This window comes from Macaca mulatta, chromosome 3, assembly GCF_049350105.2.
Source record: "Macaca mulatta isolate MMU2019108-1 chromosome 3, T2T-MMU8v2.0, whole genome shotgun sequence".
Lineage (NCBI taxonomy): Eukaryota > Metazoa > Chordata > Mammalia > Primates > Cercopithecidae > Macaca > Macaca mulatta.
Window position 1 is genome coordinate 120,831,251 of NC_133408.1, and position 22,590 is coordinate 120,853,840.

Genomic DNA, 22,590 nt, shown 5'->3' on the forward strand with positions numbered 1-22,590 from the left:
GATATTAAGTGAAATAAGCCAGGCACAGAGAGACAAACTTCACATGTTCTCACTCATTTGTGGGAACTAAAAATTAAAATAATTGAACTCATAGAGATAGAGAGTAGAATGATGGTTACCAGAGTCTGGGAAGGACAGTGGTGGGGGTGTGGTCGGGAATGGGAATGGTTAATGGGTACAAAAAAAAACATTCGATATAATAAGTAAGATCTGGTATTTTATAGCACAACAGGGTGACTACAGTCAGCAATAATTTGTTACACATTCTAGAATAACTGAGGAAGTACAATTGGAATGTTTGTATCACAAAAAAAAAATGATAAATGCTTGAGGTGATGGATATCCCATTTACCCTGATGTGATTATTATATGTGTACGCCTGTATCAAAATATCTCGCATAACCCATATATATACCTACTATGTACTCGTAAAAATTAAAAATAAAAAAATTACCAATAAGCACAAGAAAAGAGGCTCAATTATCACTAGTCATTAGGAGAAAAAGAAAACATGCTTCATTCCTTCTTTAGAATGCCCAAATATGACTCACACAGACAAACTTCCAACTACTTCATCATAGTGCCCCTCTATAGGTATGGAGAAACATCTAAAGTTTTGCTCTTGTTCAAGTGTCTAATGACTCAGTTGAAAAAAAACTCAGTTGCCTTCCATTAACAAAGTGTTAGTATTCCAGAACAACTGACAATAATGGCAACAAAAAAGAGATCTCAGTCCTCAGAGAGAAAGCTCTTCTTTTTTAATAATTGCCATTTTAAGATAATATGAAATATTAACTTTATTATCAATATAAAAACCCACTATAGAGGAAACATTATTACATACACTCATGGTAACCAGTGTTAATGTGATTAGAGTTTAAAAGTTTAAACTTAAAATATCACATAAACATCTTGCAAAACATTTAAAGAAGGATATAAAACTTCATGTTCATATAATATTGCTAAATTATTAAAACTGTAATAAAGTCATTACAAAACAAACGAGGCATAAATTTGTGCAATCCACTAAAAGTTATAGAGTTTAAATAAACAATTTAAAAAATATAGTAGAACTTCACCCTAAAATAGACCTTAATGTTTAAAGGATACCTCCTGATACACTGGAAGTTCTAGTTTCATGAAGCTCTTTTGGGAATAAAAGAACTGTCAACATCCAGGAAAACATGAGAGAGAAACCCAAATAAAAGGTTGGTTAACTTCTTCCCCCAAAACATTTTTTCCCCTTGGAAAGTCTATAAATTACTAAGCTATTGCAGAATGAACAAAAAGTTTAAGATGAGATTTTCCTATATTATACTTTAGCCTTAAATCTTCCGAAATAATATAGATAGATAGATAGATAGATAGATAGATAGATATTTAATTATTCATATTTACTTAGTAAATATTTGGTGAATTGTATACTGGAAATAAGAAGCACAGTGCAATTTCATAGTAATAGTAAAATGCACTTCTGCTTTTAGAAGAACTACAGCTTTCCTGAGAGATTCAAGAATTCAGGGACATATAAGTTTGGGGTTCCTTTGGACTTTGGAGTTATACAAGTAATACCTGTTCATTACAGAGTAATGAAGTAGATATAAGTAATCAACAGGAAGAAAAAAGATTAAATTACCCATAATCATATGGTCCTTAGGTAAATGTTTTTCCTCCTAGAGCTATTTTGGGCACATAAAATATATATTACTAAAAGGTTCACATGAAATACACCGTTTTTAAAAACCATATTTTAGCCGGGCATGGTGGATAACGCCTGTAATCCCAGCACTGTGAGAGGCCAAGGCAGGCAGATCATGAGGTCAAGAGATCGAGACCATCCTGGCCAACATGGTGAACGCTGTCTCTATTAAAAATACAAAAATTAGCTGGGCATGGTGGTGCAGGCCTGTAGTCCCAACTACTCGGGAGGCTGAGGCAGGAGAATCACTTCAACCCAGGAGGCAGATGTTGCAGTGAGCCAAGATCACGCCACTGCACTCCAGCCTGGCGACACAGCAAGGCTCCATCTCAAAAAAACAAACAAACAAACAAAAATCGCATTTGCTTGTGTTTTGATGATAAATTACTAAAAGTGGAATTTCTAAGGCAAAGGGAATCAATCTACCTTGTTAAAGCTTCTGATACATATTGACAATTTGTCTTCCAGAAAGACTGTATGAATATAAATCTCCACCGGCTTAGAGGCAGGTGGGTGCACATAGCATTCAATCAATTTGCCTATTTTCTCTGGGCTTTCATTCAGTGTCATTCTTCTCTCTTGGAATGTCTTTTTCCTCTTATTTCTACCATGTGGTCTGCGGGAGTACAAGAAAAAAGTTATAATTCTCCTCATGACTACTAGCAGCACCAATTTTTGTCTCTATTCCTGCCCACATTATTTTCCTGGTGAGGACTAGACTATACCTCCCCATCACCCTTCACCACCACCAGTCCCTTCTCTACCTGCTAACTAGCTGCTTTCCAGAATGAGGAAAGACGGTGATATGTGTGCGAGAGTGGAGAAAAAGGGGGCGAAGTACTCGGCTTCATTTACAGAATAGAACCCCGGGGTAAAAAGGAATAACTGTTGATAACTACAGTTATCAACATACTGTACTATGTGTAGAAGCTTAGTTTTTTCTCAGTCTAACTTCACCCCAGATTCTAGCATTAAACTGTCACTCCTAACTTTTGGAACAGTTACAAAATTTTTCCTTCTATATTTGCATGAGTATTTTAATAAAAGATTAGTCAGGGCTAAACTGAGCTACTAGCCAGATAAAATTTTAACTAAAAAATCTTCATGACTTTTGTTTGGCAGCTGGTGAACCACCTTTTACGCTCCTGAGAAAGAACTCAATGTATCAGAAAACATTTCAATACCATCAAATTATTATTCAATAGAGATTAGAATAAATTAGGGATTTGTCAGTCTCTTTAAATACATAGAACAAAAAAGTGTCACTAAAATGTAAAGCTCTTTCTAAGAAAACTTTAGAGATAAAAATCCAATTTACTTCCTCATTCACTGGATAGAGAATCTATGCCCCAGCAAAATCATCTGAAATGCGTAAGATGAGAAAGAAAATAAGCCGCAGAGTTCGCATCTTCTCCTTCGAAATGTAATCTCTTCATATAGTGAATGTCATGCAGGGCTTGAAGTCAAAATGCTGTTTGCAGGACAATGTTAAATATTGGTATTTTAAATTCTATCATACAAACTATCATTTTAGATGAAATTCTGCAAGTTTAAATTGCTATGAATGTTCAGTTTATTTTAATTGAATATAAAATCATGATTACGACTACAAATATCTAAAGAACAAAACAGTTATAAAAGTAGATATTATCAGTTGCTTACAAGTTTTTTCCCTTGAATAACTGTTTTTTCCTTATTCATACATTTTATCTGCCTAATACTTGCTTGAAAATTAATGGTGGCTCTTTCTAGAATTTAAGGAAAAATTTGGAATGAAAAACCTGAAATTCCATCAGTTTTTTTCCCCTACAAACTGTGAAAAGACCACCATTATTCAATGTTGGCAGCATAACACCTCTGCCCAGTTCCAGGAAGGGTCACATGGAGCACATATTGAGAAATACGGGTTTATACCATGCTGAGCTCTACATGCTTCAAGATCCTGTAACCTTGGAGACCTAGAAGGAGCAGAAAGAAAGTGCACTCCTTTAGGGGATAAAAAACATTTAAATATATCTGGACCGAGAACATTAAAATATATTTGGATGTATTCACATATTTTCATAACAGGTATAAATCATAATTGAATTTCTGTGGTGAAAATTTAACCCAACTTTAGCAATAAAAAGATGCCTAGGCTAGAAAAGCATATATAATGTGAAGGGAATGCTTTCACTGTAATTGGTTCATACCATAATTTGGCATTTCATATAAGGTAGCTCAATACTATATTTACCTTCCTTTATCTCCTTAGCAAAAACAAAAGAGTTTACATATATTAAAGTATTCTGAATATATAACTATGAAATAGAAATATTTACATATGTGGCTGTTTAGAATTATCCTTAAGATATCCTTTTAGCTCTAAAACTTATGTGCTGCATCACCCCTGCATTATAATTGCAAAATATTAAAAAACTGCTGCTCAATTTATAATAAAAAGTAAACATTTAAAAATAAGATTAATACAATATTTTTCATCACCTTTAAAACTCTTCTTTAACATCTGACATACTGGGCATGATTAATGTTCAACTCCAGTAAAAAACATAATATATACTTGGTTTTAAACTTTATAAAGTGATTTTGGAACTAGAAATTTGGGATGGTAAAAGGAAACATATACACTTCAATTTTTCTCCTGAACTTCCATGCTTAAAAAAGAATTATGGTTTCATTCATTGCCTTCAGCATTTTGGAAATACATTTCCAAATATGTAACACTTAAAATATGTGAGGGATACAGGTGAGTTGCTAGTTAAAGACTATATTATCATTAGCAGAATTGCTGACTTAATAACATAGCTGGTCCAGATTAGTAAAGGAATCCCTGCCTAATATCAGTAATACGTTCCTGAAAATCAAATGGGTGGGAAAATATAATGGCAAGCCCATCTCCCATCACTTTAGATGGGAAAAATTACAATGTGGAATACATCATCTAAAACCCTCAACCCATTTCTTAAAACATAACTAAAACACAGTAGAAACGCCTACATATAAGTAGCAAACTATTATGTGAGCATGTTAAACTTGTTTCCTGATCACCAATTAGTATCGTTGTTAATCACTAGCTGCTCTGTAGCAGTAATAGGGTCTCCCTTGGTCCCAGCAGTATCCAAAATGCACAACATTTCTGATGACAGTGGGTATACCATTCAAAACGTTTCCTTATGACTCTGACAATCTATTAATTTCATTTAAAATTGAACTCCAGACTATTTCCAATCGTTTGAGTTTACAAAGACATAAATATAAATGTTTTCTTTTTTTTTTTTTTTTTTTTTTTTTTTTGAGACGGAGTCTCGCTCTGTCGCCCAGCCCAGGCTGGAGTGCAGTGGCGCGATCTCGGCTCACTGCAAGCTCCGCCTCCCGGGTTCACGCCATTCTCCTGCCTCAGCCTCCCGAGTAGCTGGGACTACAGGCGCCCACAACCGCGCCCGGCTAATTTTTTGTAATTTTTAGTAGAGACGGGGTTTCACCGTGGTCTCGATCTCCTGACCTTGTGATCCGCCCGCCTCGGCCTCCCAAAGTGCTGGGATTACAGGCGTGAGCCACCGCGCCCGGCCGTAAATGTTTTCTATATAGACACAGACTGAAGAGCTTTCCTGAGATATACATATAAATACATTTCCATGAAGTTTGGGCATGAAAAACTAACAGGGGCTCTACCAAGAAAAGATCATCCAGGGAGATAGCATTACAAGCACATCTGTCAAACATCACTGCAGACATTTTCAGCTGCAAGTCACATAAACCTAGCTAAAAAGTGGCTTAAACTTTAATGGGAGAATTTATTAACTGACCTAAAAAGTCCAGAGGTAAACAGCTCCCAAGTTAGTTAATCCGTCAGTTCAACAATGTCATCATGGTTGCTTCCTCATTTTACTCTGCCATTTCAACGTGTTACCTCTGTCTCAAGGTAGCTCTCCTAAGCAAAGACGGCAATGATAGATAAAACATCATCAGGCATTTCACCCAGATCAAATAACTGCCACGGGAAGAGGTGGCTGGCTCTTCTGTCTGTATCTGTCCATGAGTCCCTTGGTTGATCTTCCTTCATGTCTGGTCAGAAATGTGATGGGTGCCCATTCCTAAGCCAGTCACCGGCAAGGTGAATTAGACCACCATGACTGGCTTAGGCAAATGAGCACTGACTTTCTGGGGCTCGGAATAAGGTTGACTCTCCTAAAATGCACAGTCAAGCAGAGGCAGGGAAGTAAAGGAAGCCCCTCTTCCCCAGAGTAAGGCAGGCTTACTCTGAATGCTTACTAATTTGCATTTATATAACTAAATAAAATAAGCATAATTTAAATCCAAGAAATAGATAAGTTTAAGAGTTATTTTCATTGGAGAAAATACCTGAATAGAAGTTATTACCAAGCTTTCTAACCAAATATTAAATGATTTACAAGTCATTACAAAACCTGTTAACAATATATGGACTGAGGATCAGCTTTTTGAAAGTCATGTGCTTACGGTTTTGTAAAATACGCAGCGGGTTAGATGTCCTTTAGGAGGTTACAACACAATTGGCAAGACATACAAAAATAAGGGCGTAAATAACATTACAAAACAATAATATAGGAGCTGCTACAAAATACCATGTGATTAAGAAGCAAATAAATGTAGAAGATTCACAACATGAGATCAAAAAGAGAGCTATCTAGAAACTGAGAAAGCCTTGAGACAGATTTCTTCTGAGCTCTTTACACTGAACAGGACACAGACAAAATGAAACAGGCTGGGCACTCTGCACAAGGAAACACTGGGCTGAGGGCAAGGGAGCGGAAAAACACCTTGGATTAGAATAATCAGTGAAAAGGCAAACCATGAGCAAATAATCACTACTAATTATAAGTAAGTTTTCCTTTTTAAGATAACAAGTAAAAAGGTTCTCCAATCACAGTTTAGGATCTGTACATCTCCATTATCATTTGCCTATTTTCATTCTCTAATTTTTATGTAGTTGTTCAGTCATTCTAGTTTCTGAAGCCAAACTAGTAAAAGTACCTAATGAGATATGTCCCACCTGACAACAACTCTCCCACCTTTACCATTAAGATAAAAATATCCTAAGATATCACAGCCCAAGTAGCTAGTCAACCAATGCAACATCTAGAAAAGTAATTCTTAATATTTTGGGGGTTACAGATCTTTGAGAATCTGATGTAATGCAGGGAATGTTCTCCCCCCAAAAATACAAACCTAAAATTTTACATGTAGTGTAAGAAGTTTCCAGACCACTCCATGCAGCCCTCCAAACTCATCATGGGTTAAGAAGCCCTAACATAGCAACAGCAACAGGGACAATGGCTGCTTATCTCAGTTATCAACTTCTTCAAGCCATCCATCAACAAACAATCTTAGGGGTTACAGTTTTCCTTTGGTGCTGCCAAGCATATTTTCAGCTGATGCATCAGGAAATGATGGATGCCAGAAATAAAAATAAGCCATTCCATAAGTTTACAGCTTAGTTTTTTGACTTAGAATGCTTAAAATTTTCAGAGCAATTACTCCTTTAAGTCAGTAACACTACAGTGTAAACCCTGAATATCATGTATTTAATACTTATGAAAAATATGTGTGTATGTATAGTCATAAAAGTATGTATCATTTTTTATGGAAATAACAGTTGTAGGAAGTGAATCCTTTTCAAATTTAACTGATAACCAGAGTTTGGCAGCAATTCTCCTTAATAATGTTGTGCTAGTTAATGCACACTTTAAACACTTCAGCTTTTAGTGGGTGTGAATAGACCTTCTGGTGGACTGATCATATAAGCATAGATTGGCCTTCCAGTCTGAGATGAGGGAAGGCCTATATGTGGCCCTGGCAGGGTGCACACCATTCCTTTGCCTACAACATACATCATTAGTGATCCCCAAATTCTTTCCAGCTAAACTAAATGCTACCTCAGAATCATTCTCCCAAGCATTTCACTGAACTGCTCAGGGTCAGCAAGAGAATTAAAACTTCTTTGTACTCCCTTTTGTCAGTGCAGATCTGTGTACAGTTTCTTTTTGCTTCATCTCCTCCAACAATGTAATGAAGACATCATGATATCATTAACATTTCACACAAAAGGAGAAAGAGGCTGAAATGGTAAGTAGCCTGCTCAAAATCACACAGCAAGTAAATGACAGAACTTAAATAGAATCCAAATACTATTATTTCCAGTTCACTACCTGTATTACTTAGGGCTTGGTTCATCTGCAAATGACATAATAAAATAGTTGCTCAAACAGAACAGAACTTTGTGTCGCACATAAAGGAAGTTCAAAGGAAAGTCCAAAGGACTGGTATGGCAACTTCACAACTCTTTGACTTCTCTTCAGCTATCCTCACAACGTACCCTAGTTCTCATGATCTTAGATGGTGGCTAAAATTCTACATAATCATCATATCCACATTCCAGGATAAGGGCAGTGGGGGCAGGGGAGAGGAGTAAGGAAGGTACACAGCAGTGTGTTTTTAAAAGATTCCCTAGAATCTGCAACACAACATTTCTTCTTACATTCCATTGGCCAGAGACTTCATCATAATGTTCACACCTAACTGGAAAATGGTCACATGGCAAGATAAAGGGGGAAACAGATATTGAGGGACTAGTGGTGTCTGCCCCATATCACAATGAAGCTAAAGAAGATTTAAAAGGTTAAATTCTCAGGTGTTCAGAAAAATAACTTGCAGCATGATGGTTCTGGAAAGTTTATTAATTTGTTGTTGTTTTTGTTGTTTCTCTGACTTACTCTGTCAACCTGGTATGAGTATATGTGCATGCTTTCTCAGTGATGCATTCAGGACATGATGCTGCAATTAGTTTTTTCATTAAAAGAGAATTCTCAATCTTGATGAAACTATAAAAATTACCTCCATTTTTAAAAAACTGTCAATAAATTTCTGATAAAAAAAAATACAAAAAAACAAAACGCATAACTTTACTGCTTTAAAATGGTCTGATAGTTCCTCACTGCCAATGGGATAACATTTGAACATTTGAGAAGACCACACAAGGCCCACAAACCATGTTTCTGGACACACTTCCCAATAGTGGCCCTGATACACCCTCTCTATTCAGCCAAGAATACTAGACCTGCCTATGTATCAGATTCTTCTGAAGCTATATAACTTTACACAATCTGCCCCACCACCTAGAATGGTTTTGCTCCTCTATCAATACCGTATAAAAATAATTATTCCAGCAATTCTCAGACATCAGTATACATAAAAATACTGTAGAGTAAAACAGTCAACTCCTCCCAAGTAGTTATACTAAATGCATTGCTTGTTTAAAACGCTGATTCTCTGGCTATAGCTCCGAAGATTCTGTTTCACTAGGTGTGGGTGAGGCCCAGAAATCTGGAGCATCCCTACCAAGCAGCAGAGCAACTGGGACAGAGAAAGTGCTCCAGAATGTTCACTTACCTATTACTACAATCAAAAAAAGATATCACACTAATTTACCACATTCTTCTTACTTATTTTATGAGATACTGTTCTTCCAAGGTAAGACCGTAATTCTATCATGATATAACGAAAGAAGAAAACAATTTTTTTTTTCAGAGCAGGAGTGAAAGTTTATTAAAAAGCTTTAAAACAGTAAGGAAAGGAAAGAAAAGAAGAAAAGTACAACTTGAAAGAGGGTCAGGTAGGCAACTTGAGAAACCAAGTGGGCCAACACTTAAATTTTTTAGAAATTCACATTTATAAAGATTCATGTGGCCGGGCATGGTGGCTCACACCTGTAATCCCAGCACTTTGGGAGCCTGAGGCGGGCGGATCATGAAGTCAGGATATGGAGACCATCCTGGTCAACATGGTGAAACCCTGTCTCTACTAAAAATACAAAACTTAGCTGGGCGTGGTGGCGGGAACCTGTAGTCCCAGCTACTCGGAAGGCTGAGGTAGGAGAATTGCTTGAACACGGGAGGCGGAGGTTGCAGTGAGCTGAGATGGCGCCACTACACTCCAGCCTTGAGACAGAGCAAGACTCTGTCTCAAAAACAAAAACAAAAAAGATTAATGTGTAAGTCCAATAATAATTCTTCCCTTCATAACATGCATTGGTTACACACAATGAATAAAAAAACAGATGTTCAATATGATAATTACTTAAGTATAAAAGAATATTGTAGTAGTAAGATTACCAGAAAGACATTCAGGTCTTCCAACCCTATATGAATTATTCATACAAGGTAGAATATTCATACTGTACATTTTACTTACAGTCTCATCCTCATTATTTATATCCTCAATATAATGAAATAATAAACTTTAAGTAAATATGAAAGCCACTCATCATAATTTTCGAGTTAAATCTGACAAGATGTGAAGTTATAGCATTAGTAAAGCCTGTAAGGAAACAGTAGGAGAAATTCCATTTACATAATATGGTGTGCATACTTAAAATGTTTTCCCTACAGATATTGTACGGAATCAGCACCCTTCAAGGAAATAGTACCACAGTAAAACAGTCAACTTCCCCCAAATAGCTGTATTAAAATATGGCTGCTTGAATGCTTTAGTCTGATTTTTAAAAAGTACCTCAGATGTTGGTTTGAAAAGTTTACAGGTGTTAAACTGTCAAATACTTTCACATAAATTCATAGTTGTACTATGGCTAAAGACAGACAGAGTCATAGATCACCTGGAATTCATATTGTATAATTAATTTAATAAAACGCTTCCCAGTTGTTCCACTGATTTTTCAAAAAACATCTAAGGTTTCAAAAATGGTCACCCTCTGTATCCATGAGTTCCTCATGGGTGGATTCAACCAACAGTAGATCAAACATATTCAGGAAAAAAAAAATTGCTTGTGGTTGCCAAGCGCGGTGGCTCAGGCCAGTATTCCCAACACTTTGGGAGGCTAAGCAGGGTGGATCACTTGAGGCCAGGAGTTCAAGACCAGCCTGGCCAACATGGTGAAACCCCATCTCTACTAAAAATACAAAAAAAAAAAAAAAAAAATTAGCCGGGAATGGTGGCACACGCCTGTAATCCCAGCTACTTGGGAGTCTAAGGCATGAGAATCGCTTGAAGGTGGGAGGCAGAGGTTGCAGTGAGCCAAGATCGTGCCACTGCACTCCAGCCTGGGTGACGGAGTGAGACACTGTCTCAAAAAAAAAAAAAAAAAAAATTGCATCTGTACTAAACTTTTCTTGTCACTATTCCTCAAACAATACAGTAAAACAACTGTTTACATAGCATTTACATTGTATTAGGTGTTTTAAGTAATCTAGGGATGATTTAAAGTATATGGGAGGATGTATGTAGGTCATTTGCAAAAACCATGCTCTTTTATATCAGAGGCTTGAGCGTCCATGGATTTTGTTATGAGCGGGAGTCCTGAACCAATTTCCCACAGATACCAAGGGAAAACTGTATATTACTCATAGAAAATGAATTTCGGCTGGAAGCGGTGGCTCATGCCTATAATCCCAGCACTTTGGGAGGCCGAGGCGGGCAGATCACCTGAGGTCAGGAGCTTGAGACTGGCCTGGCCAACGTGGTGAAACCCCGTCTCTACTCAAAACACAAAAATTAGCCAGGCGTGGTGGCGGGTGCCTGTAATCCCAGCTACTTGGGAGGCTGAGGCAGGAGAATCACTTGAACCCAGGAAGCAGAGGTTGCAGTGAGCAGAGACAGCGCCATTGCACTCCAGCCTGGGCAACAAGAACAAAAACTCTGTCTTAAAAAAACAAAACAAAACAAAACAAATTTCATTTCATAGGATTATGTATGAAGCTTTATGCTCTTTTTCTATTTAATGATTTAATATCTTGAAGGAAATGTAATTACCCAGAAATTCTGTGGTTTTATTTGCTTTTTGTTTGTCTATGGCTCAACTAAAAAAGAAACTGTAACTTTGTTTTATGAAGTCTTTTTCAAAGTATCTTAACGTATTATTGGATTATGTACAATTATTAGAGTGAACTATAGTGCTTCTCAGCCTTGCATGAATTCTAGAATCATCTGGAGAACTCTGGGGGGAAAAAAATCAATACCTGGGGCTAATCCCAGGACCATTTAATCAGAATCTAGCAATGGGTCCCAGCACCAGTATTTTTCTCTAAGTATCCCCTAATGCACAGGAGGGTTAGAATCACAGAGTTAGAGAGATAGATCCCTAATTTACATTTGAGTCAACTAAGTCCACTGAGCCCCAGAAAAAAATGAATGACTTTCCCACAATTAATCGTGCCAAACAGAAGGCTCAGTTCTGCCTCTCAGTAGAGCTGGCACCTTTGCTATTCCTTCATGCAATTGCCTTTCACTGTACATTCAAAGAGTTAAGGAAGGGTGGTGCACCCCACATGGGGACGGCGTAACCTAACTTTTTCACCTCCGTAAAACTGAAACTGAAACACTGCTAGATTAACAGGTAAACCAGAATCAAGTAACAGTGAATGAAAATACTGTTAATTCTATCCATTAGACACAGAACGCCACATTTCTTAATAGAAAAACAAGCATCTACATAATGAGTTAGTTGAAACATCCTGGCATACTTGCTTTACAATTTAAAGGTCAAAAGTAAAAACACAAAAATTGCTAAGTAAATTAAATGTAAATTGAGTTTTTCTGGATATCCTGATACATGGGTAAGGAGACAGTGATAGGGTAAGTTGCTTTTTAATCCATGAACACTCTAATTTTTTAAAGATCTGGTATACATTTTTATAAGAACAGGGAATAAAAATAGGAAGCACATGTTGAAAACTGGTTTAGTTTTTGTCACTGTTTTAATTAAAGCCTTTGACCCTAGACAGAATCAAAGTGACTTACTGTCCCTCATTCCTTAGAATGGAAATGTTTATGTACACAGCTAAATTTCGACTTTTAAATAAAGGAAACAACACAGCGATGAAGAGACTACCTTTAAAAGTTCTATATAAAAATGTGATAGTTTAACTGAAGTATGTACATGTGGTTTGATTCCCAGAATGAGGAATTCAGGAGGAGATAATCTTAAAAATAACTCACTTCTTTTCAAAATCTGATTGATCATTTAGACTGGAGAACAGAAGGTGAGACTAAATTACATAAATATCTTTAAAGTATTTTAAAAGGTGAAATCCAAGCTGCTGTGAATTATTAAATTCTGGTTCTACATTCAGCGAGTGTTACAAAATAATTAGCTTAATGGAAACTAGAAGTTCTTATGCCCTACTTTAAGAAGCACCTGCATATTCTGAAAACCATGATGCATTTCAGTTGTACTGTAACCCAATTCCTTTAATCTCTATGACAGTGTTTGCCCAATTTCATTCTGCCTGTTTCAAAGTTAATTTAATATTTGGTCAACAATATTAGTGAACCAACAACAATATCTAAATTGTTCCTTTTCATTTATATCCTATTATTTTTTGTTATTTTTCCTTGTTTTTGCTATAACATAATAAGCTAATTCATGCTTTTGTCTTAGTTTTGGAAGCAATTATATCCTAACATTTATGCAATACCCCTTTTCCTAACTTAAAATAACTATGAGCTTGCTACTACAGTAGTAAATTTGTAATCAATTTAAAGATAATGTCTTAAAAGTACAATTAAACATGTCATAACAGAAGAAAACCCTGGTAATTACAAATAGTGCCATGCTTGTAGGATTTTTAAACAGTAGTATAAGGCTATGAAAAATCGCCACCCAGTGATGCAAATGAAAACTGCAATTTGTTTTTGTGTAAAATGAGTACCCTGGAGGATTACTTCAACTTCATTACTGAATGAAGGAATAGCTATTACCTTCTTACGTGAATAGGAACTGGTTACAAGGGAAAGGATGTTTTTCTACAAGAATTTTTTTCCCTTAATCTTATTCAGCACACTCAACATTTTACAAAGGCTAAAAGCTTTGGAAATCTTAATGGGGAGAAAGGTTTTCCGTCCAAATGTGAGCTAACTGTATATGAACAGCCCAGATATTCCTATTACCAAAACAAGTGTCTAGACTCTGCCCAGACCTGAATTTCAAGTCATGATGTGTTGATTCCATCAACTCTGCAATGCCATCTAATAATTGTGACCTAAAACCTATTTGTGTTAAGCAGAAATGCTTGCCTAGGGGAAAAGGTATTATCAAGTGGAAAAAAAATAGATAATTTATAGCTTAAACAACATAATTTGCTCTGATCTTTCTAGAAACGGGTTATAAGGGCCACATAAGGAGATAATCTAACAAATTCTGTAGCGTCCATATTGATAAAAAGTTGTTGCTACAAATATAATCATGTTTATAAGTCTTTACTTAGTTGTATCATTCAGACATCAAGAAACACACAAACCAACAAAATATATTTATTTTTCTGTAATGTACCTATTGCACACGATGCCACAAAAAAAGTTATGTGGATATATGCTGACCACAACATATGTGTATGCAACTAAAAAACTATCAGAACTAATAAATAAATTCAGTAAGGTTACAGGATACAAAATCACATACAAAAATCAATAGCATTTTTATACACCAACAGCAAACAATTTGAAAAAGAAACCAAGAAAGTCATCCCATTTATAAAGCTACCAGTAAAATAAAATACTTAGGAATAAATTTAACCAAAGTGAAAGATCTCTAAAATAAAAATTATAAAATACTGATGAAAAAACCAAAGAGAACACACACACACACACACAAAATGGAAAGATACTCCATGTTTATGGATTGGAAGAATCGGTATTGCTAAAATGTCCATACTACCCAAAACAATCTACAGATTCAATGCAATCACTATCTAAATACCAAGGACATTCTTCACAGAAATATAAAAAACAATCCTAACATTTATACAGAACCACAAAAGACCCAGAAAAGTCAAAACCGTTCTGAGCAAAAACAACAAAATTAGAGGAATCACACTACCTGACTTCAAATTATACTAAAAAGGTATAGTAACTAAAATAGCACAGTAACGGCATAAAAACAGACACATGGACCGATGGAACCAAATACAGAACCCAGGAATAAATTCACACATTTACAATGAACTCATTTTCAGCAAAGGTGCCAAGGACGTACATTGGGAAAAGGAAGTCTCTTGAATCAGTGGTGCTGGGAAAACTGGATATCTATATGCAGAAGAATGAAACTAGACCCCTATCTCTTGCCACATACAAAAATCAAGTCAAAATGGATAAAATACTTAAATCTAAGACACGAAACTACTAGAAGAAAGCATTGGGCAAACGCTACAGGACAGTAATCTGAACAAAGATTTCTTGAGTAGTACCCCACAAGCACAGGCAACCAAATCAAAAATGGACAAATGGGATTACAAAGGCTTCTGCACAACAAAGGAAACAATCAACAGTGAAGAGACAACCCATAAAATGGCAGAAAATATTTGCAAACTACTCATCTGACAATGGATTAATAATCAGTATATATAAGGAACTCAAACAACTCAATAGGAAAAAATAAAATAATCCAATTTTAAAATGGGCAGGCCAGGCATAGCAGCTCACGCCTGTACTCCCAGCACTTTGGGAGGCAGAGCCAGGAAGATGGCTTGAGCCTAAGAGTTCGAAAGTAGCCTGGGTAACATAGCGAGATACTATCTCTTAAAAATATATACATATATATTAATAAATTAAATATATATAAATATATATTTATTAGTTAAAATTAAATACCTATTAAATAATATATAAATATATATATTTACATATATATCTGAATAGATATTTCTCAAGTCATACAAAATGACCAATAGGTATATGAAAAAAATGTTCAATATTATTGATCATCAGAGAAATGCAAATCAAAATCAAAATGAGATATCTCAACCCAGTTAAAATGACTTTTATCCAAAGATAAGCAATAACAAATGCTGGCAACCATGTGTAGAAAAGGGACCGCATACCCTGGTGGCAGGAATGTAAATTAGTACAGCCACTATGAAGAACATTATGAAGATTCCTCAAAGAACTAAAAACAGAACTACTATATGATCCAGCAATTCTATTGCTGGGTACATACCCAAAAGAAGAAATCAGCATATCAAAGAGATGTCTACATTCCCATGTTTATTGCAGTACTATTCACAATAGCCAAGTTTTAGAATCAACCTAAGTGTCCCTATCAACAGATGAATGGATAAAGAAAATGTGGTACATATACACAATGGAATACTATTTAGCCATAAAGAAAAGAATTAAATCCTATCCTTTGCAACAACATAGATGGTACTAGAGGAGATCATGTTGAGTGAAATAAACAAGGCACAAAAAGATAATTTCACATGTTCTCACTCATATGTGGGAGCTTAGTTTTTTTTAAATTGTACTCATAGAGATAGAAAATAGAATGATGGTTACCAGAGGTTAGGAAGGGTAGCAAGAAGAGGGAAATAAAATGGGGATGGATAGTGGGTACAAAAATACAGTTAGATAGAAGGAATAAGATCTAGTATTTGGTAGCACAATAGGGTGATTATAGTTAACAATAATTTATTGTATATTTTTAAATAACTAAAAGAGTGGAAACGGAATGTTGCTAGCACAAAGAAATAATTGCTTGAAGTGATGGATATCCCAATTACCCTGATTTGATCACTACACATTATATGCCTGCATCAAACCATCACATGTACCCTGTAAATATATACAACTATTATCTACCCATAATGACTAAAAATAAAAAATTTAAAACAAAATAGATGTGTGCAAGTATGTGTCCATGTTAATAAAAGCATTAAAAGAATTTTCTATTTACCATGTGACCTACTTGACTTTTTCCAGAATATTTTTATACAGTATGCTCTGAGACTAAAGAAGATATTATGTATATCAGTATAGAATTAAATGATAAAAAGAGCAACCTAGCAGAGCAAATCAATTTTTTAAAAAAGAGTTTACCAGATAATTAACTATAACTTTAAAGACAATTAACTACATTCCTAATAATCTGTCAGGATCTTTATCTGTCAATTCAGCTAAGTTATTCACCACTGAAGGATATTTTCACTAATTAAACCATATATACCATCTTCTGATTTCAACTTCATTAAGGAATTTTCTGAAATATTTTAAAATATTTTAAAAATATTTAAACTATTAGATAGTAAAAAGTTTGGGTTAGCCAAAATAAAAGCCAAACTTTATGAACAGTAATACAACAACCAACCTTCTTTTATTAAAACAAATAAAAAACAGTACTTTCTCTTTTCAATTGTAGGGAATACAATTTTTTAAAAAAACAAAGAGGTTAGGATGTCAATAATGTCTTAGAATTAAAACTGATGATATAACATTTTTTTACAAAAAGATGGATAGTTTAGTGGTTTAGAGGATAGGCTCTGAAGTCAGATTGCCTGGGCTAATTCCAGATTTGCTACATACTAGCTGGAGAAACTGGGAAACATGAAATCCTAGCCTGTGTATGGTGATATAATAGTACTACCTCACTCACAGGGTTGTTCTAAGCATTTTACACACATTAACTCATTTAATCCCCTCAATAACTTTGTGGGGTAGGTACTGATATCGTGCTCATTTTCTAGATATGCTAAGTGGTACTGGGAAGGGTAAATAACTTGCCAAAGGTAGAAAGTAAGTTGTGGAGTAGCTGTGGAGCCTCTGAGATGCTCCTGTGGAAGAAGAGGATGAGTGATGAAAAGAGAAAGAAGACAGAGGAAGTAAGAGCTGAGAGGTGATGCTGACTGATACCATCAAAACTTCAGGAGAGTAATGACATACACAGAAAACTATGTACAGAGGACTTTTATGAAAATGGTTAAGGGGTGGAGCTTTGCACCTGGGGGGAAATGAGGCTAAACAGAGAAAAGCGTCAGCAGACAGAGGAGATGAAGGGCAAAGAGGCATCAGCCAACATCTGGGGGACCTGTCTTGTTTGGGTCATTTGAATGAGGTGCAGCAGTAGCTGCACTGCAAATTAAATTGCTATCCTGGAACTACGACGGAAGTGATTCTTCACCATGGCTGTCCAACGGCTGGACGTATGGTGCTGGGTACAACACCAATCATGCTAGTCCAAGGTGGTCCTGGGAAAACTCCCTCAGATGGAGCAGCTGGTACCGAGAGCATATTAGAGTAATTAGGTCCTGGAAATTCCTTCTTAAAATATGAAATTTGGAAGTTTGTGTGCCTTCTGAGACTCAGTTAAAGAACGACTACTTCTTAAACTAGTCTTTCCTGGAAAGGGAAAGGAGGTCCACAGTAGATAATACCCTGAGGCAGAAGGCCCTGGAAACCGGGCTTCTACTGAGGCAGCTACAAGACATGCAATGGAACGTCTCAACAGGACTACATGCTACCAGAAATTGGAGGAGATCTTAGCAGCACCAGGAGCCACTGCAGTGGTGGTTAAAATTGCGCGGTGGCTCACGCCTGTAATCCCAGCACTTTGGGAGGCCGAGGCGGGCGGATCACAAGGTCAGGAGATCGAGACCACGGTGAAACCCCGTCTCTACTAAAAATTACAAAAAATTAGCCGGGCGCGGTTGTGGGCGCCTGTAGTCCCAGCTACTCGGGAGGCTGAGGCAGGAGAATGGCGTGAACCCGGGAGGCGGAGCTTGCAGTGAGCCGAGATCGCGCCACTGCACTCCAGCCTGGGCTGGGCGACAGAGCGAGACTCCGTCTCAAAAAAAAAAAAAAAAAAAGAAATCCTACAAAGTGGCAGAGAAGTAGGGATGAAGAAGATGAATAAAAAGTTTAAGGTCCAGCATTAGGAATTGTATTTGCTTTCAAAGATGCCAGCACACCCAACTTACATCCTTTAAGTGGCTATTTGATAACAAAAAGAATAATGTCAATTTCTAATCATAAAGACAACAGAAAAGAGGCTGGATGTGGTGGCTCATGCCTGTAATCCCAACACTTTGGGAGGCTGAGGCAGGAAGACTGCTTGAGGCCAGGAGTTCAAGACCAGCCTAGGCAACATGGCAAGACCTATCTCTATTTTCTTTAAAAATAATGTTTTTAAAAAATGTAATACATATATAATAAAAACAACAGAAAAAAGCAGAGTTCCCTGTATATGTGTTAACACTTCAGAGGTATTTTAAAATCAGGAATATACAACAGAGTGGAAAACAAGAGTTTTTTGGAAAAATTTCTGAGAGAAGAATTTATTATGAAACTCCTGAAAAACAGAACTTCATAGGAGGCCTGATGTAACCCTGAAGTTTTCTGTCAACGAGGCTAATTCAAGAAGTGTGAAAAAAGTAACACTGGCAGCTTTCAAGGAACTAAAATCCGGGTTGACAGAGTCAGTTCTGACTTGGAAGCCAAGGCATAAATTCCTGACACACTAAGAAGGAAGGGTCAGATTAGCAATCAAGTCCGCTGCACCCCACCTTATCCCAGTCAGAAGGCTACCCAGAAAAATCATCAGCCCTGGTCAAAGACTAAGCCCCACTGTTTTACCTCAGGTATAAGGGATGTGGTCTGATGAAAACAATTCTGACATTCCCAGCTACTGCCCCTGTCCCTGGATATATAAGACAGGTTCTGAAAAACAACAGGCCTGCCAGAACATGGCTGTAGAAACCATGGAAAATTCTATAGTAAAGTTTATCCACGAGAAAAACTCCGTTCTGGTCTCCCAGAGATTACCCTTAAATCTAAGGGAAACGTTCCTTATTTCTGAAAGCCTACAGAGCATTGGCTGATGCTAGCAGATGTCAGTCTGACAGGGCCAAGTAAGAGGTAGGAAACCAGTATCTCTGGAAAGGGAGACCCAGGGAAACATTCCAGGGAGTGAAGACTTATGAGTTGATGCAAATCTTCTCAGAGAAGGAGCAGGAATTTGGTGGAAGGAGGTCCAGCATGGAAGAGGATGAGAACCACAAGGAAACACTGGGTTTGACTATTCCACACCATACTTTGGAAAGAGAATTTCTGGGAAGAGCATACAAAGATGTTGTGCAAAACTTTTCCTCAGGGGAAGAAATGTGACATGACATGGAGGAAATTTTACTTTTCAGAATTCCCCTGGTGAAGAATACTGTATCTGATTGTAAGAAATATTTTTTAAAGACACTAAAATCTTTAAAATTTGCAGGTATTAAGTTTATAATAGAAAATAGTCTTAAAGAGGAAACACTATTCAACATACTTAGATTTTAAAGTCTACTTCATTCGGCAAATATTTATTAGATGCCTAATTTAATTTCAGATGCTAATTTATGAAACAAGGTTAGTACTATTTATAAGACAGAACTTGAATTCATCAAGGATTCTTGAAGACTTTAGATTTTCCACAGTTAAAAGAAGGGGAAAAAAGAAGTGATTTTACAAATTTAATTTGGAGTACACAGCCAAACCAACATGTAAGAAAAATCTCTCTTGATGACGCTATTCCAAGTAATTGATGACCTTTATCTTTACAGATTTTACTTTTTAAAAATTAAACACATAAATTAATTCTGAAATTATAAGAAATGATTTAAAATCAATCATATAATTTTCAAGTAATTTTTTAAAGAAAACATAATTTAATTATTTTGTTTCATAAAAAGACTCACCTAAAAGGACGAATCCATCTGCTTCTGTCTCTGGTACTGAGGGCTTTTTAGATTCTGGAGGCTTTCTGAAGAAGTGAAACATTGCTGCTGTTGCTCCTGCTGCTGCTGCTGCTGCTACCTGAAATAGAAACATTACACAATGTCACATTCGGATGCAACTGTAAAACTCTTACCCTTTTTAGCAAAAAATTAAGCACAAATATATCACAAAAGTTAATTTTAGGAATTCTATGGACAGACGTAAAACCATGAACCTTCTCTAGATGTCAGCAGACAAAGCTAGAAAATGATCTTCCAGTTTAAACTCCGGTATCCGTTGAAGATCACAGTACAACCTCTCTCAATTTCTGAAGATTCAGAAAATAGCCCAGGAAATTCCTACATACAAAACTCAAATCAACAGATAACACAAGAATCTGGAAGGATCTTGCTAACCATAAAACAGATACTGGTTTGGGTAATAGAAAAAACAAAAAACAAACAAACAAAAAAACTGTCCAGGTTTCTTGTCATGCTGTAACTACCTTAAGCCTCATAAAACTAAGGCCACCTGAAAAAAAGAAAACATTTCAAACATCCCCTACTGATGGTCTAATTTAGACACTCAAGCACTGTACCTTTATTAGTCCATTCTCACACTGTTATGAAGAAATATCCTCGACTGAGTGATTTATAAAGAAAAGAGATTTAATTGACTCACAGTTCCGCATGGCTGGGGAGGCCTCAGGAAACTTAAAATCATAGGGGAAGACACCTCTTCACAGGATGACAGGAGAGAGAATGAGTGCCAAGCCAATGGGGAAGCCCCTTATAAAACCATCAGATCTCATGAGAACTCATCACTATCACGAGAACAACATGGGGGAAACGGCTCCCATGATTCAATTATCTCCACCTGGTCCTGCCCTTGACACATGGGCATTAATACAATTCAAAGTAAGATTTGGGTGGGGACACAGAACCAAACCATATCAGTACCCATTATAAAATTGCAGCCAACTTTAAATTCCCATCAGTGCAGATCCTTGTGTTGGTGAGATTATTGTGACCATCCCCAATACACACATGCTCACAGGCACACAAATACAAGCACACATACACAACCCTCTTTTCCTACTATTCCCATTGTTATATATTAAAGTAGGCCAACAATTTCTAGAAAACAACTGGGGAGAAACCTGAAGGGTACTTTCAAGGACACATAGGATTCTGAGGACAGTTCCTTACAAGCCAAAAAAATAGAAGAGAAAGCAAAGAATAATCCTGGTGGCAGCAAGTGCTCCAAGTTTTAGTTTTCATACATTTCACCCATAGCAGAAAATCAAGAAGGGAGGGTAAAGATTTAATCTTAGTGAAAACCTTCTAGAAACTGAGAATTATGCTAGGATTTGTGCTGGTTGGCCTGACCTGAGCTATAGATCAGAGAAGGATATTAACCCCAACATAAGTGAGGTTACTATTTGTTGCTAGAAAATATCTATTTGTTGCTAGAAAACATATCTGGCAGATTTCACCTTTAAAAAAGGAATTAAAAATGGAGAAGAAAAACACAAGCCATATGAAGAAGAAAACATTCTAATAAGAGAAAAGGAACAGCCTCTGAAATCCTTAAAGAAAGAGCTTACTGGATATAGTAATGGATACAAAAGAAAAGTTTGAAAATAGTTTGGCACTCTCTATAGACAACAAGGAGAGATGGCCTCTAATGAAACTGGTAAAAAAACAAGATTAGATGAAAAAGCAAAAGAAGAGGATGAAAAGACAAGGAATCAAATGAAAAAAGTAACTGAATAAGATAAAGGGAAACCCACACAAGGAAGAAATGAGATCAGAAAAGAATTGGTTTGTAAGCAGGAATGTAAAATACTGTATACAATAGGCCCCCCAGCTTATCCATGGGGGACATGTTCCAAGACCCCAAGTAGACACCTGAAACCAACGATAGTACTAAACCCTATATACAGTATGTTTTTTCCTATACAAAAGGTCCCCCAAATAATGTTGCTTCATTTTAATACTGATGAGGAAAAAAAACTTGATTCCCAGCTGGGGCCACTGTCTATGTATGTGTAGAGCTGGCCCATTCTCCCCACGTCTGTGTGGGCTTTCTCCCCAGTACTCCAGTTTCCTCCCACATCCCAAAGCTGTGTCCGCTGGGCGGACTGGCATGTCGACATGGTTCCTCTCTGAGTGAGTATGGGTGGGTATGTGAGTGCCCTGCAACAGAGTGGTGTCCTGTCCAGAGCTGGTTCCTCCTGAGGCCTTGAGGGCTTAAGCTGCCAGAAGAGCCTCTGGCCAGCTGTAGCACTTAACTAGAATAATTGGGTAAATAATTATCTTGTTTTATTAATATTTCTTAAATGTATGTATCACTAACATTCATTTCAATATTTAACATTA

General features: G+C 36.6%; 1 protein-coding gene across 2 annotated transcripts in view; it reads right to left on the minus strand.

Moving 5' to 3' along the window:
• The window catches only part of UMAD1 (UBAP1-MVB12-associated (UMA) domain containing 1), a 234,666-nt gene that overhangs the window by 183,486 nt on the left and 28,590 nt on the right, over positions 1-22,590 (minus strand). For both annotated transcript variants that reach the window (XM_002803373.4, XM_077997021.1), the window contains one exon: positions 20,191-20,308. In XM_002803373.4, the coding sequence (XP_002803419.1) occupies positions 20,191-20,272 (82 nt within the window). In that variant the 5' untranslated portion in view covers positions 20,273-20,308. The remainder of the gene's footprint in view (positions 1-20,190; positions 20,309-22,590) is intronic.